This window comes from Gopherus flavomarginatus, chromosome 2, assembly GCF_025201925.1.
Source record: "Gopherus flavomarginatus isolate rGopFla2 chromosome 2, rGopFla2.mat.asm, whole genome shotgun sequence".
Classification (NCBI taxonomy): domain Eukaryota; kingdom Metazoa; phylum Chordata; order Testudines; family Testudinidae; genus Gopherus; species Gopherus flavomarginatus.
The window spans coordinates 146,439,302-146,456,839 of NC_066618.1; the positions used below are offsets into that span (position 1 = coordinate 146,439,302).

At 38.7% G+C, this 17,538-nt stretch overlaps 1 protein-coding gene across 2 annotated transcripts in view; it reads right to left on the reverse strand.

The window, feature by feature from the left end:
- Positions 1 to 807: 807 nt before the first annotated feature.
- The window catches only part of CDH12 (cadherin 12), a 919,272-nt gene continuing 902,541 nt past the window's right edge, over positions 808 to 17,538 (reverse strand). For both annotated transcript variants that reach the window (XM_050937418.1, XM_050937417.1), the window contains 4 exons: positions 14,888 to 15,009; positions 11,399 to 11,516; positions 7,778 to 8,029; positions 808 to 1,827 (listed from right to left, as the gene is read on the reverse strand). In XM_050937418.1, coding sequence (XP_050793375.1) covers positions 1,328 to 1,827; positions 7,778 to 8,029; positions 11,399 to 11,516; positions 14,888 to 15,009 — 992 coding nt within the window. In that variant the 3' untranslated portion in view covers positions 808 to 1,327. The remainder of the gene's footprint in view (positions 1,828 to 7,777; positions 8,030 to 11,398; positions 11,517 to 14,887; positions 15,010 to 17,538) is intronic.

Genomic DNA, 17,538 nt, shown 5'->3' on the forward strand with positions numbered 1-17,538 from the left:
AACAAGGAAATGCCAGCTGGAGCTTCCAGTTTCATGAACTTTGTTTATGATGTCATAATAAATCTTCAGTGGAATGATGCCTGTGTACCACATGATTGAAATGATATCCACTCCTCTGAGTATATGAGTATGTATATAAAACATTTTACATGTATAATTTAATCTGACGCTGAATATTTTCTTGAAGACTACTGTAGACTTCATTTTCAGAGTGCTCTAAGACATTTGAAACATCTGACACCATAGTGGCACTGATATGAAAGTATGACATATCCTGAATTTTAGGACCAGTTGTGCAGGTTCCAGCAGGAGTTTAACATATATGTCTTCTCTGTCATGTATGTCTACAATATTGACAGAATGACAAACTAATTTCAAAGAAAAGTGTTGTGAGGTTCTTTATATATATTTCATTAGTCATACTTACAATGAAAAAAAAAACCCACTGATACTAAAAAATACATTAGCCTTCTTAAAACCACCACTGATGGACAAATAATCTGTCTGTATATGATGAGTGGGAGTCAAGGGAAGTTTCCTTCCTATAAAGGAACAGATGTTTTCATAATTTTCTCTTTCATCCTGGAAAAAGTGTAACTGATTAACTTTTTAAATATTCCTTTATGTATGCTAAGATCAAAATGTGGTGTGTTTTTAATTTTGGGCTTTACATCTTGAAATTGAGTAATAGCATTTTTTATTCAATTTTTCAGTGAAATGCAGACAGAAGAAATGTGATATCTTGGCATACAATTATTATTATTATTCCTTAAAATAAAATAAAAATCCAAAACACTACCCCTTGAGTTGTGGTCGCTGGATATATTCCAGAAAGTTATCTTCATTTTTGTTTTAAAAGAACTAGAAGTCAGCATGTTGCTATTGCTTCTTGACATAAAGATAATGTCCTTTATGTTCAGTTTACAGCTCAGTTCTGTAATACCATCATAGCAGAGTCTTTACCACTTTAAATGATAAAAGTTTCAATAGGCACTTTAGTGGAATTAAGAAAAATCTACCACTCTTCCACCATGATGCCAGAAAGCTAGCTTCTGTCTAAGTTGTCATATCAGTACATTGTAGCTAATAGGCCTGAGCTTGTCTCAGTGTTATTCCCAAGTAACAAAAAACACCAACAAAAAAAGTACATCTTACAGGGTTTATCCTCCCTTTGTAGACCAAACCAAAACTGACAGTGTGATAAATATAGTAACTTGCAGGAAACAGGTGCTGTCTTTTATAATCAATCTTGTCCTATAAAGCCTGGGTTTTATTTTTAGTTTGTTGTTCTAGTTGTCTTATTCTTTCCTTTTGGGTTTCTCCTCACTTAAGTGACTTTATCAGTATTATAATTTTCTTCCTCTCCGAACATCTCTGCCAAGACTTTAAAGCGGGGTCCCCAGTCACTCAGGTAATCATAATCCTGGTCTGCCTCTGTAGTAAGTGAATCTATAGAGCTCAGAGACTCTGCTACAGATCCATTTCCTTCATAGGCATAGGTTGCCAGTGAATCATAAGGGGGTGCAGTGGGATCCACATCGTTTTCCTGCAGCCTTTGATTAATGAAATCTCTTATGTCTGTGTTGTCTTCCACTGGTGGTCTCTGACGTGGGAAACATAGAGTGTCTGGTTTTATATCCCTGCGTATTTTGTTATCTTCAATCACTTTTGGATTCCTCAGGGCACCGATGTCGAAAGCCTGGGTGTCTTCCTCTCCACCTCCTTCATCATCATAATGGATGACATTGTCTCTGATGTCTTCTTTAGAGGTCATCAGGGTGTCTTTTTTCTTCTGCCTTCGAAGTGCCACGTACAGCACAACAATGACTGGAACAAGGGAAGAATTGTATATTAAGAGAAGTATGGAAATACCTTGATTGTCTGCTGACACACTAATATATCCTTCTATGACAGATAAGAGCAATCAAAGGGACCTTTTATTTAGAAGACATGAACCTGCTGCTTTATTTTTTTTTTAAGCAGTGCTGTAACCAGTAAGGTAGTATTTGCAGCTTGATGTACCTAACTCCCATCATTGCCAGCTATGCACCGAATAATGAATAAGCCCCCAAAAGACTTGGCTTTACTATAGAGCCATGTAGGAATCATATATATATATTTTGTTTTTAAGGTAGTTTCACAATGTGAAAATGTATTCCATTCCAAAATAGATGGAAGAAAATTGAAAATTGTTAAAATTTCCTGCAAGCTGAAATTGGGGGATGGGGGGATTGGATTGATCAGAATTTTTCATTCAGATTTTGCCTTTTTAATTTCATATTGTGTTCTATAAAACACATTTTAAAATAACTGAAACAAAAATAGTTTTGAAACAGAAAACCAATCAAAGAGGTCAAAATGTTCCTTATCACTGATTTGTTTGTTTGTTTTTCAGTTTGGAAATTAATTTTCATTAATGGTGACATATTTTGCTATATGTTTTTATTTTTCACAAACCAGCATATTCTGATGGAAAAACAATTCATAATAATATTTGAACGTGACCTTGAGGAGTCACACTAATGACATGATGCAGATAGTGACTTTGCAGACAGGGACAAATCATGTTCAACATGGTATAAATTAGTTGGGCTTAAACCCAGGTCCATATAATTTAACCAGGAACCAGTGACACAATACTGAACATGACTTCTCCCTGTCTACACTGACTGCAGGATCATGGCCAATAATATTTTGTTAATTAACATAGCTCTTCAAGGTGGTGTTCTAACTCAGTGTAATTGTCTAGTGAAAATTAATCTTAAGGGTACAGAAGGTTGACTTTTGAAATATCTGATTTTAAAATCCCTGTATCAGGTAGGTTTCTTAAATAACAATTTGGAGTAGGCTTCTAAGTTACCGATACAACAATACATAGTAGGAAGTGGGTTTGAGATACAGAAGATCACTTTAGGCTATGGGGAGTACTGAAGATTGTCAATGACAAATTAACATTCCTAGGTCAAGTGTAACATAGCACACTGTTACCACACTGAGTGGAATGCAGAGAACCACTAAGAGACCCTAATCCCCTACTCTGTACAAAGTCAAAGTAAATGGGCCTCGGAGTTCTGTGGGAATCAATGATGAAACTGACCCCTTATCTTAGCAGCTGTTGCTATAGTCCTTATTACCCAGTTGCTGTGTCACATAGAATTACAGACATGCCGGACTGGAGGGGACCTTGATAGATGATCTAGTCCAGTGTTCAGTGTTTCTCAACCTTTTTGGGCTCAGGATCCATTTGTAAAAGTTTACAACATGTCTCAACCCAGTAAATAGTCTGAGGGTGGAGGCCGTGGGGTGGCTTTGGTCGGATCCAGTCCCCTGTGGGGGATGGGGGAGTGGCACTATATGTGAAAGAAAATGTAGATTCAAATGAAGTAAAAATCTTAAGCGAATCCACATGTTCCATAGAATCTCTATGGATAGAAATTTCATGCTCTAATAAAAATATAACATTAGAGGTCTATTATTGACCACCTGACCAAGACAGTAATAGTGATGATGAAATGCTAAGGGAAATTAGAGAGGCTATCAAAATTAAGAACCCAATAATAGTGGGACATTTCAATTATCCTCATATTGACTGGGAACATTTCATTTCAGGACAAAATGCAGAGATAAAATTTCTCGATACTTTAAATGACTGCTTCATGGAGCAGCTGGTACGGGAACCCACAGGGGAAAGGCAACTCTAGATTTAATCCTGAGAGGAACGCAGGAGGTGGTCCAAGAGGTAACTATAGCAGGACCGCTTGGAAATAGTGACCATAATACAATAGCATTCAAATCCCTGTGGTGGGAAGAACATCTGAACAGCCCAACACTGTGGCATTTAATTTCAAAAGGGGGAACTATACAAAAATGAGAGGGTTAGTTAAACAGAAGTTAAAAGGTACAGTGACTAAAGTGAAATGCCTGCAAGCTGCATGGGCGCTTTTTAAAGACACCATAAAAGAGGCCTAACTTCAATGTATACCCCAGATTAAGAAACACAGTAAAAGAACTAAAAAAGAGCTACTGTGGCTTACCAACCATGTAAAAGAAGCAGTGAGAGATAAAAAGACTTCCTTTAAAAAGTAGAAGTCAAATCCTAGTGAGGCAAATAGAAAGGAGCATAAACACTGCTAAATTAAGTGCAAGAGTATAATAAGAAAAGCCAAAGAGGAGTTTGAAGAACAGCTAGCCAAAAACTCCAAAGGTAATAACAAAATGTTTTTTAAGTATATCAGAAGCAGGAAGTCTGCTAAACAACCAGTGGGACCCCTTGATGATCGAGATACAAAAGGAGCGCTTAAAGATGACAAAGTCATTGCAGAGAAACTAAATGGATTCTTTGCTTCAGTCTTCACAGCTGAGGATGTTAGGGAGATTCCCAAACCTGACCCGGCTTTTTTAGGTGACAAATGTGAGGAACTGTCACAGATTGAAGTGTCACTAGAGCAGGTTTTGGAATTAATTGATAAACTCAACATTAATAAGTCACCAGGACCAGATGGCATTCACCCAAGAGTTCTGAAAGAACTCAAATGTGAAGTCGCGGAACTATTAACTAAGATTTGTAACTTGTCCTTTAAATCGGCTTCGGTACCCAATGACTGGAAGTTAGCTAATGTAACGCCAATATTTAAAAAGGGCTCTAGAGGTGATCCCAGCAATTACAGACCGGTAAGTGTAACGTCAGTACCGGGCAAATTAGTTGAAACAATAGTTAAGAATAAAATTGTCTGACACATAGAAAAACAAACTGTTGAGCAATAGTCAACATGGTTTCTGTACAGGGAAATCGTGTCTTACTAATCTATTAGAGTTCTTTGAAGGAATCAACAAATATGTGGACAAGAGGGATCCAGTGGATATAATATACTTAGATTTCCAGAAAGCCTTTGACAAGGTCCCTCACCAAAGGCTGTTACGTAAATTAAGCTGTCATGGGATAAAAGGGAAGATCCTTTCATGAACTGAGAACTGGTTAAAAAACAGGGAACAAAGAGTAGGAATTAATGGTCAATTCTCAGAATGGAGAGGGGTAACTAGTGGTGTTCCCCAACGGTCAGTCCTAGGACCAATCCTATTCAATTTATTCATAAATGATCTGGAGAAAGCGGTAAACAGTGAGGTGGCAAAGTTTGCAGATGATACTAACTGCTCAAGATAGTTAAGACCAAAGCAGACTGTGAAGAACTTCATAAAGATCTCACAAAACTAAGTGATTGGGCAACAAAATGGCAAATGAAATTTAATGTGGATAAATATAAAGTAATGCACATTGGAAAAAATAACCCCAACTATACATACAATATGATGGGGGCTAATTTAGCTACAACGAGTCAGGAAAAAGATCTTGGAGTCACCATGGACAGTTTTCTGAAGATGTCCACGCAGTGTGCAAAGGCGGTCAAAAAAGCAACCAGGATGTTAGGAATCATTAAAAAGGGGATAGAGAATAAGACTGAGAATATATTATTGCCCTTATATAAATCCATGGTATGCCCACATCTCGAATACTGTGTACAGATGTGGTCTCCTCACCTCAAAAAAGATATACTGACACTAGAAATGATTCAGAAAAGGGCAACTAAAATGATTAGGGGTTTGGAGACGGTCCCATATGAGGAAAGATTAAAGAGGCTAGGTCTCTTCAGCTTGGAAAAGAAGAGACTAAGGGGGGATATGATAGAGGTATATAAAATCATGAGTGATGTGGAGAAAGTGGATAAGGAAAAGTTATTTACTTATTCCCATAATACAAGAACTAGGGGTCATCAAATGAAATTGATAGGCAGCAAGTTTAAAACAAATAAAAGGAAGTTGTTCTTCACGCAATATACAGTCAACTTGTGGAACTCCTTACCTGAGGAGGTTGTAAAGGCTAGGACTATAACAGCGTTTAAAAGGGAACTGGATAAATTCATGATGGTTAAGTCCATTAATGGCTATTAGCCAGGACGGGTAAGGAATGGTGCCCCTAGCCTCTGTTTGTCAGAGGATGGAGATGGATGACAGGAGAGTGATCACTTGATCATTGCCCGTTGGGTTCACTCCCTCTGGGGCACCTGGCATTGGCCACTGTTGGTAGACAGATACTAGGCTAGAAGGACCTTTGGTGTGACCCAGTACAGCCGTTCTTATGTTCTTATAGGTCTTGTCAGGCACCTGCCCCTCAGTGGCAGCTCCTGCAGATCTGTACTGTGAGGTTGGTTGGGCTTGGCTCTCCTCTCTGGGCATTGCAACCTCTGGGGTTGAAGCACCGCTCAGGTTTGGCCTATCCCCCTCACTGGACTAAATTTGTGTGAGTGAAGTTGTTACCATTTGAAACATTCTGGCATCCTGATTTGAGGTCCTGACCTCAGGGTTGAGAAACCCTGACCTGACCAGTCCCCTGTACTGAGGCAGGACTATTAGTAGCAGTAGTGTTATCTAGAACAGTGGTTTTCAACTTGTGGTCCCCAGATCCTTCGGGGTCCACAGACCATGTCTAAGATTTCCAAGAGGGTCCACACTGCCATTTGAATTTTTTTAGGGGTTAGCAAATGAAAAATGGTTGTAAATCAGTGATCTAGAACAATGTTTCCCAAACTTGGGATGCCGCTTATGTAGGGAAAGCCCCTGGCGGGCTGGGCCGGTTTGTTTACCAGCCCTGTCCGCAGGTTCAGCCGATCACGGCTCCCACTGGCCGTGGTTCACTGCTCCAGGCCAATGGGAGCTGATGGAAGCAGCGGCCAGCACATCCCTCAGCCCACACTGCTTCCAGCAACTCCCATTGGCCTGGAGCAGTGAACCACGGCCAGTGGGAGCCATGATCAGCTGAACCTGCGGACAGGGCTGGTAAACAAACCGGTTCGGCTTGCCAGGGGCTTTCCCTACACAAATGGCATCCCAAGTTTGGGAAACGCTAATCTAGATCATCCCTGATAGGTTTTTGCCTAACCTGTTCTTAAAAACTTTCAAGGACAGAGATTCCACAATCTCCATAGCTAATTTGCTCCATTGCATAACTATCTTATATGCCAGAGTGAGTGTGTTCAGGAGAGTCTCTTCCACCAGTAGTTCTGTGTAAGGAGCTGGTCTGAAAAGCTTGGATTCAGGGCATTTAACACCTTGAAGTGTCTATCAGAATCTGAGTTACCCAGTCTATTGTGTAAGCAATAAAGTAGGTTTGATTACACTACTAGTGTACTAGGGCTTTATTCTGGGGAAGATAGGCAGTAGCATAGGCTGCCAATTACACTTTATAAATAAGACCTTATGGTAAAGAGAGTTTGTACTCAAGCAGCAACAACATACTATGGAATCTGTACAAATGTTATATTATTTTGCAATGGTCCAGTAAGCCACAGTCTACATTATAATTATGTCTTTCTGTCTCATTTCTTCATTCTTCTTACTTAATCCCTCATAATAATTGAAGAAAGGCCCCTACCAGGTAGCGGCTTGTGCAGACTTAGTAATTTTAAATATATGGAAATCAGTTCCTCATGAAAGGTATTTAACCAACACTGTTTCAGAGCAAAATTGGTGTTTCAAACCAAACTGTAAGGTATTTTTTCCCGCTCCATAGGAAATATGTAGCAGTTAGCAGATTGCATGCTCGGATTCAAATTAATGGTCAGTGCTTTGGGATATTTTTCTACAAAGGCAGAAGCATAAAAGTTCATTTTGTAAACAGTTGTACATTTTCAGTGGCCTTTGTTAAACAATAAATAGAACTACGGTGACAAATTAATTCACAAGTAAAATCAGAGACCTACTTTGTTACAGGATGAAAACTAACCTAGAAGTATAACAATACACAACAATATTGCGATCAAAGCCCCTGTGCTGAGTCCAACTGGTAGGAAGATTGCTTCAACATTGCAGGATAGGATGGTACCATCAGAATCGCATCTACAAACATGGATAGTCATTGTGTTTGTGCTGCTCTGTACAGGATAGCTGCTGTCTTCTATCACAACTGGGAGGAAATACAAGTCTTGCTGCCTACGGCTGTAGCCACTTCTCCTGGTTTCAATTCCAGCTGTGTTGTCTGCAAAACATGACAGTCATCACAGGATTGTTTTTATTGTGCTTCACTTAATATTTAAAAGTTTGTATTTTGTTGAGCATCAGAAAAATAATCTGGCTTCCTGAATCAGTGGATTATATATGCTCTGTGAGTCCCTTGGTTCATTATTACTGCAGCTGTCAAATTCAAATCAGATGCAGCCAAGGTTTTTTTTCCAAGGCAACAACTAATCTTTTTTGTTTGTGTACATTTATCCTGCTAAGCTTGACAGCTAACATTTCAAAGCAGAAATGAAAAAGAATATATATTTCCTTTTTTTTTTCTGTTACAGGTATTCCATTAGCAGGGGATTTCAATCTTTCCTTTCCTTTCTTTGCAATGGAGTTTGGATCTGGTCCCCACTATGAATATGTCTCACTTTAGCCCTTTGGATTTGACAATGAGGCAGCTGGAGGAAGCGCAACAGCCCCTCGACTTCCCCACCCCACTGAAAACAGACAATTAAAGAAAAAAATTACAGCAATCAACTGATCCCTTTATACCATTAGTACATTTGCCCCTAATCAGTGCACAAACTGCACAGAGCTCCCAGGAGCTGAGTTTTGCCACTTCTTCCCAGCAGGAGCTGACTTCCCACTGCTTTACATGAATCAAGCAAACTTGAGTAGGAAAGCAATGATGTGAAGATTAAAAGGATTAAGTAGAGGCAAAAGGAAAAGCATGAGTGGAAAGCAATTTACTGTCAGATCTAATTGGGGATAGCTTGCAGTCCTCATTCCCCTTTACCATCTCCCCCATGTGCATTACTGTCTAGTTCAGATCATTTGCTGCAACATTACAAGAGTTCACTTACTAGATGTTTTTTTTCCCTTCCCCCTTTGAATCCTGCCACTGAATATAGAGATTAAGAGCCACATCCGGCTCTCAGATACCTATGTTCAACAATCATTAAAGCTGATAGGAGTTGAGTGCAAGTATCTATAGACCAGCTTTCTTAAGCACCTAGATACTATTCTGATTAAAACCGGTTGAACATTGTCCAACTGAACATCTTTCTGTCAGACAATGGTGTTTCATTGAAATTGAAACTTCCCACAGGAATGTGTCAGTTTTAACAACATTTTGTCACTCTGGGGTGGGAGATGGAGCTTATCTGATAAGATCTAAAAGTTCCATTTTTGACCTGAACATTTTGGTTTCTTTAGTATCAACATGGCATTCCATTAAGAAAATAATTGTAGCTTGTATAGTAATGTCAAAATTTAAAGAAAAGATTTCAATAGTCCCAAAATGCTCCTTTCCTCCCCCCCCAAAAGTCTTCATGGGTAATTTTTGACTTTTTTTTTTTTCTAAATCAGAATGAAGGCAAAGAATATAAACATTCTGGAATTTATCACAAAGCAGAAACCATGGTTCCGATTAGGTGCCTAATTCTGATTAGGTGCCTTACAGCTGGTCTACATTTACAAATGCCACAGCTGCACCACTGCAGTTGTGTTGCTGTAGCGCTTCAGTGTAGAAACTACATACACTGATGGGAGGGATTCTCCTGTCAGTGGAGCTAATCCACCTCCACTAGGTGATAGCTTGGTCAACAGAAGAATTCTTACATTGACCTAACACTGTCTATAAGGGGACTTAAGTTAGCTCAACTATGTTGCTCTGCGGGTGTAGATTTTTCACACCCCTGACTAATGTCATTAAACCGACCATTTTTTTTTTATTGTAGAACAATCCTTGTAAGTACAATAACAGACAGGTAAGACTTAGTCCTAAATGCAAATATCAATTGTTATGGGAAATTAGCATAAAAATAGGCCTAAAAAAGCTCTTTGGATATATGTGTGCGCCTCTGGACAGTGGTGACTACTCTGGTAACTTTTATTTTATTGCGAGTCTTGCAATGCTTGTATTTTTTCTTCCTTTTAAACCCAAACTCCTGGAATTAGGAGAATCTCAGCTTTCATTTAAAAATGTTTTAAAGCCTCATAGTTGTAGAGAGAAGCTTAAAAACATGAAATCACTTAAAATATTTTTTGTTTCTTTTAATGTCTCATGATTTTATGTCATTTGTGATTTTTGGGAGCCTTAATTCATAAGGTTTGAATGGTTGTGGCTGGCAAAACTGCTGCCACTGTAGTTGCTAGGAGTCAGTACATGTCTTTAAGAGCAAAATCTGGTAGATTACTTTGGTGTGGTTTCCCCTCAGCCTCTGGTCCCAGTGATTTCTTCCCCCTCCCCTCCCTCTGCCCAAAGGAGAAAATCAATGTTATGAGAAAAACTCGTTCATGCTTCATTTCCCTTCTGTGCCTTCCTTCTTCATTTCATGGCTGAACTTGAGGCAGAACTGGATGCAGTTTTTTCACGACAAAGTGCTGCTTTCTTGAAACCAAGGCTTCTTGTGGGAATGTAACAGTTTTAATGAGAGAGGTTTCTCAAACCCAGGATGGAATTTCTGGAGATGGAGAGAGCGAGCCATCCCAGAACAGCCAATAGCCCACTGGTAAAGGCACTCACCTGGGATGTGAGAGACACAACTCCCTTTGATTCAAGCTATTTCGGGGTGTTTCGCTTTTTTTTTAATGGAAAAAAAAAGGTCTCCATTTTGTTCTGATATATAGCGGGAAAAATTCTGACATCTTGAAAAAAATTTCAGGGCACTAAATAGAGTTGATAAAATTAACTTGAGGTATTCCTCCTACATTCTACTTCACCTCGTTCCTTCAACCCCATACCTTCCTATTTTTGGGCTTCTCTCACTCTATCATCAGCTTCTTCTTTTTCACCTTCTATCATCAGAAAGGACTCACTGGCTGGCTATGTAGGGGAAACAGTGAATGTGATTGTGTAATAAGTGCTATCAAATGCACTAAGTAAATGACCTGAAAAAAGAAGAAAGGTGAAACTCTTTGTGTAAAGCTTCACTGTGCATGAATCATAATGCACTTACAAAAATGGGCTATTGCACGTACATGCTGATGCTATGTAGTTCTCTTTGGCTTTGACGACAAAATAGAAACACTGGTACAGATTAGTTGGCCTTTTTTGACTCATGAATGATTAAGGCAATGTATTATGTAAATATAAAACAGAGATTATTTACATACTGTATTACATTTACATATTCAATAATATTAAAATATTCAGTTTACAAAATATGTAAATTATTTACACAGATTAACAAATTTTAAGGCCAAATGGGACCATTACATTATCTAGTCTGACCTCCTGCACACCACAGATCCTTACATTTCATCCAGTCACCCTATTGAGTTCAGTAACTCATGTTTGGCTAATGTATATCTTCTGGAAAGGCACCCAGTCTTGATCTGAAGTAATCAAGAGCTGAAAATGCACCATTTCCCTTGATAACATGGGTAAACAACTTACTCCTGTAGTCTTGGACTGTGAAATTTGGTTTGGTAGACACTTCAGGTGACAGTCTAAAGGAAAACCTTTGTCCAGCAGGGGACAAATCTTTGTCCGCAGCACTGACAGTCTGAATGACCTGAAACCAGATTGAAATTGAATTTGAGGTCAGTTCACTCTTTTAAAAGAAACAGCTTTGCAAGAACATTAACGTAGTCATCAAATGAAACAACAGAGATGGACATTTAAGCAATAAGACACGACAGAGTCTGTTTCCTGCTAGAATAAAGTGCCACTCCTCTGTGTTGTAAAGTAAGAGGATGAAGGCAGAATGCCACAGTCTCGTGCAGAGTGGTGTATCCAAGCAAGTCACACTGTGAGCTGTCTGAATGAGATTATAAAATCATCCCATGAAAATAATAATGGAAACAAATATTTTGTAACTTGTACCTAAAAAGCATAGTGATAGTCACAGGATAGATACAGATATTCTCTTGCCAAGTAGTAATGCCATACTATATAGTTCACATTAAGAAAAACATGATAATTAGGATGAAATAAATGAGACTTTAAAAACAGAGACAGGTTTGAATCAAAACTCCAGTTCTGAATGCCTTTCACAAACTCTGTGGAAGTTTGGCTCCCCATAGGTTCTTGCTATAATTAGTTTAGAGGGAATGGCCAAGAGTCTGTCTCAGAAGACCTCTTTCGTACACATATGGCAGAGGGGAAGCATCAGAGCAAAGGTGCAGAGAGAAAGCCAGAGGTGCAATAGTTTGGGAGTATGTGTGGGACTCTGACTTGATCTACATGTACATCTTGCACTGGTTAGAGTAAAATTGTTTTTAAAGCTGATTTAGTAAAAACCGGTACAAACCCCTTTATGGATGCTCTTAAGTCACTTTGCATCAGCTTTATTGATTACCAAACTAATACCAAACTTATGTAAAATGCTTTTTAATCAGCAGCTTTCATAGCTCTTTACAAAGGAGTTAGTACCATGTCCCCATTTTAAACATGGGGAAATTGAGGCACAGACAGGTGACATGACCTGCTCAAGGTCACAAAGCAGGCCAGTGGAAAGAGCTGAGACTAGAACATAGGTCTCCTGAGTCCCTGGTCCAGTGCTTTATCCACTAAGCCCCATAAAAGCATGGTGTAAACTGATGTATGTGTGCCTCTATAAGAGCTTTCATTGGTTTTAAAAAAGAAAACTCTTCAGTTTAGAAAACACTTAATACTGGTACCTGTTCAAGCTTTGCAATGCTCACCTGAACCAATTTTTTTAAGATTCTCCAATCACTAGTATCAGTGACTAGATAACACACAGACACATGCTTTATAAACACCATATATTACATTATACTGGTAAAATAAGAAGGTAAAATACATAAAACAGATTAGTAGACAGAGGTACGTGCAGACCATAGATGCTCACTGATTACTACAGCAACTCACTGACACTGGTTGATACACTATGCTCCTTTTATGGTAAATTTTGAGCTCCCAGCCTTCATCCCAAAATAAAAACAAATGGGCTGGCACTGACGTTGGGATGAAGTATAACAACTGGGTTAGCTCCCTGTCTTCTCAATGGAGCCAACAATTTTTTGACAGTCAATTTTTATATATTCATGTATTTTGAAATCACAGACAAAACTGTCACTTAAAAAATGAGTATGATGGTTACATAGGCAGGTGTGTTTTTCTTTTTGCTAGTCACTAATTATAGAGCAGGCAAAATTATTCTAATTCCATAGCTGATAACCAATGTTCCCTCTATTTTTTTCCACGCATGTGTGGAATTAATTTTGTTATGTGCACCAGTATGGAAGTAATGTGCAGATGTGCACCATCAGTAGAAACAGAAAACCTAAATATAATACATATATTTTTAAAAAATTACCATAGGGATAATTACTCCAGCCAGGACAGGTTAGGCATTTTAGAACTCACTACTCAAAGATTTACATTTAAGCATAAAAGAGAAATAAAAATTATGAAATGCGTAGACCAGCCAAAAAAATAAAATAACACTTTGAAAGAATAAAATTAGAGAATATATGTGCATTATGGGAAGTAACAACAACAAGAATAATACAAGTATGTGTGTGTGGGGGTGAGTGTGAAATACTGTATGTGTGTGTGTGTGTGTGTGTGTGTGTGTAAGACACAAAGTGTGAATGTGAGACACAGAGAAAATGTGTATGTGTGTGTGTGAAAGAGAGAGAAAGAAACACACACACACGCAAAGTCTCTTCCCTCCATGGCCCCGAGGCTGTGGGGGAGGAGTCTCTCTCCGGCCACCACAGCCCCAAGACTGGGGTCAGGTGAGAGAGTTGTTTCTCCAGTCCCAGCCGCAGCCCCAGGGATATCTGGGGCGGGGGTGACTGCCGTCTCTCTCATCCCTGCGGCAGCCCCAGCCAGAACTGGGGCTGGGGGAAAGAGGCGTCTCTCCTTCCCCCTAGCCCAGCATGCCCCAAGCTCCTCCAAACCCCCATCACCTCACCCCACTGCCCCCACCCTCCACATTCTTCATGCTCACCTGTGTGCATACCTGCCTGGCTGGTGCGCGGCCCTTGATGGGCTCATGTGCAGCCACACAGGCACACACTTAGAGGGAACACAGCTGATAACGGAAGTAATCAAACTGTTAAAAGCTCCAAGCCCTGTTTCCTTGAGGCAAAATTTTGATACAGTACAAAAGATGTTAGTGCCTAGGGCTTTGCAGACCTTTGACTGTACACCACTTAAACAGGACCACATACCAAAGAATTGTGGACCAAATTCTGATGCTTCAGTCAGTTGAGAAACATCTTACTCTGCATATTTTACTATTGACTTAAATGAATCACCTGTGGAGTAAGGTGCTGTTCAGCTGAGTGAGGGTATCACAATCAGATCCTGAGTGTAATGTGTATATTTCAGACTGCTGATTTTGGGTGAAAATATATCCATTTTGTTGAGACTTCTTCCCAGGGAAGGAACATATGGATAAAGACACCTAATCAAGTATCATCTAATCGCTTCCTTGAGCCCACCTCCTCTGTTTTATCTGCCTGTTGTCTATAGTCTTATGCTTAATCCTAAACTCTTTGGGGTAGGAATTGTCTCTGCTGTATACTTGTACAGTGCCTACAACGGGGCCCTGGCCTCTAGGTGCTACCATAATACAAATAAATAGTACCAATAACAGAAAATGTGATGGGCAACAATAAGAATTTCAAAAAGCCAGTGCTTGTTTTCAGTGGGAACACATAGCTAATTTCCAAAAGGATTACAAACTGATACTATCAAAGCTTTCTAGGGGATTTGGATGCTGAATCTTTGGTGCTCAAATCTCTTAGGCAGCTTTGAAAAATCTCATCCACATTTTTTTATTTTTAAGTGTGTCCCATGAAAAATACAGTCCTCCCCACCACAAACAACAACAACAACAACAAAAAAACCCTGGCTTTTACTTTTATAAAATAATAGTAACATTAAAAGGAAATCAAAATATCAAAATACCTGTCCCGGTTTTGCATTTTCACATACAGATGTCTCATATGGCACTGAAATTTCTGGAGGAAATTCGTTGACATCTAAGACATTTATTATAACATTGACTTTGCTGGTTAGTAATGGATTACCTATAAAAAAATTTAGACAGAAAGAAAGAAGAATTAAGAAATACTATTTCTGTATGTCCCTCTCAAAACAGTGCCCATTATCTTGCATGAAACACTCAAGGGTTCCAGATACACAGCTTTCACGCTAGTGCAACTCGTTGACTTCAATGGACTTAGTTTTCATTCTCAACAGTGTGAGATCAGACTCAATTCAAGGGCTTTATTGTTTTGGACCAGATCTTGATTACCTTACTTACACTGAGTAGTATCTTCCTATTCGTGGAGTAAGGTAACTACTCAATACAAGTAAGGGTATCTGAAATTGACTCTTCAGATGGAAATTATAGGTGCATACTTTTCTTAGATCACTTTAAAAGAATTCTACTGCTAATCATTTCCCATGATTTAAAACTGTATTCATTTTTTCTAATGATGAAATATAAAAAATCTAAAAACTTAATAATTACAAGCTACTATACCTCTTCAAGATGCTGTACAAATGGTAATTAATTAGGAAAGTAAATAGATATACACATTGTATGGATGGGGAAAATGAGAGAGAAGGGTTCAGTGACTTGCCAAAAAAGCCACAGAGTAAGCCAGTGATAGTCAGCTTTGGAACTCAGGTGTCTCTAGATTATAAACCAACAGTTAGTCCACTGAACTATGCTGCAACAATTATCCATCCATTGTACAGGTAACACATACACATGTGCACAAAATTAATATTTAAAAAGGGTATGCATCTTGTTAATCGGCAAGGACCTTCCAACTCTTCCAAACTGCTGTATTCTACAGATATTACTGGAGAGTTGTTTATAGATTTATGTGCAAATTCAGTGCTGGTGTAAGCAGGAACAATTCCACTATGCAAAATTCTCTATATTACACAGGGGTTAGAAAATCAAAGGATAATTTTTTTCCTTCAGGATTGAAAATATTCAGGTTTCTATGCAGTTACAGTTAGCCATAAAAAAAAAAAGTGCTGTAAGTCATGGCTGGCAGAGACAGAACAGAATGAGATAAGAAATATAAGAACTCTCTTACACCTACAGCCATTTTTAGAACCAAATTTAAACAGAACCTTTCAGAAATGCTGAATTATTTGGATTACTTCCATATTTAATATTTTTTGCACAAGCCACTGCAATCCTGGGATCTGTGGCCAGCACAGGCAACAGCATGGATGGAGGATATAATAATTTGCTGTGTGTATAGGTTAGCAATTTACAATTCCCCCCTCCAGACCAACATAAAAGCATGGTGAGAATTATACCTCTGAGAGGTACAATTTCTTTCCTGTCCAGTGGCACAGCTGTATGCTACCTCTTACAAAGCCACAATATAGACTTGAATGATTTCCAAATCAAATTCATTCAGCTGCAAGTAAAAAGTTGTTGTTGTAAATATACAAGTAAAGTACTGCTGCTAGCCCTGCAATCTCAATTTAGGATCTAAAAAAACCAACAAAAGAATATAAGCTGTGTTATTTTTTCTTGTGAATCAACACTAGTACAAGTGCAAGTCGATTTTTGTTCCTTTGCAACCCATTTCCTTCAAATTCATCCTCAGCTACACATTTGAACCTCACTGAAGCCAAAAGGATATAACAGAGGACAGAGTTTGGCCCTGCAGTTGGCAATTAAGTGACAATTTTGTTGATAGACAATCTAAAATAAATTCTACCCCACTCTCTCAAGGTTGAATTGTCTCTGTAGTGCTAAAAAAAAATTAAAAATACAGCAAAAGTTTCTTTTGGTCACTAAAGAAAGCAATAGTGATTCTGAATACACAGAGATCAGATGGGTCAAGTAAGAATGTGTCGTTTTCACAGCTTCACTTTGAACAGCACCTCATTTTAAAAATCTTGCCCATGCAGTGGTGCTCTCTGGAAGGAAAATTGTATATTCATACAGAATATCTTGGTCATATATGATTCTTTGAGTCTATTGTAAGTTCATTTTAGGGGAAGCAATGAAGATCATTCTGGATTGTATTAGCAGGAGTGTTGTAAGCAAGACACGAGAAATAATTTTTCTGCTCTACTCCGTGCTGATTAGGCCTGAACCGGAGTATTGTGTCCAGTTCTGGGAGCCACATTTCAGGAAGGATGTCCATAAATTGGAGACAGTCCAGAGAAGAGCAACAAAAATGATTAAAGGTCTAGACAACATGAGCTATAAGGGAAAATTGAAAAAATTAGGTTTCTTTAGTCTGGAAAAGGGAAGACTGGGGAGGGACATAATAACAATTTTCAAGAAAAAAACAATGTTTTTCTTAACCTTTGAGGATAAGACAAGAAGCAATGGGCTAAATTGCAGCAAAGGAGATTTAGGTTGGACATTAGGAATGAGTTCCTGTCTGGGTGGTTAAACACTGGAATAAATTGCCTACGGAGGTTGTGCAATCCCCATCATCTGAGATTTTTAAGAACAGGTTAGTCAAATGCCTATCAGGAATGATCTACATAAATCTTAGTCCTGCCATGAGTGCAGGGGATTAGACAAGATGACCTCTCAAGGTTCCTTCCAGTTATATGATTCTATGAGA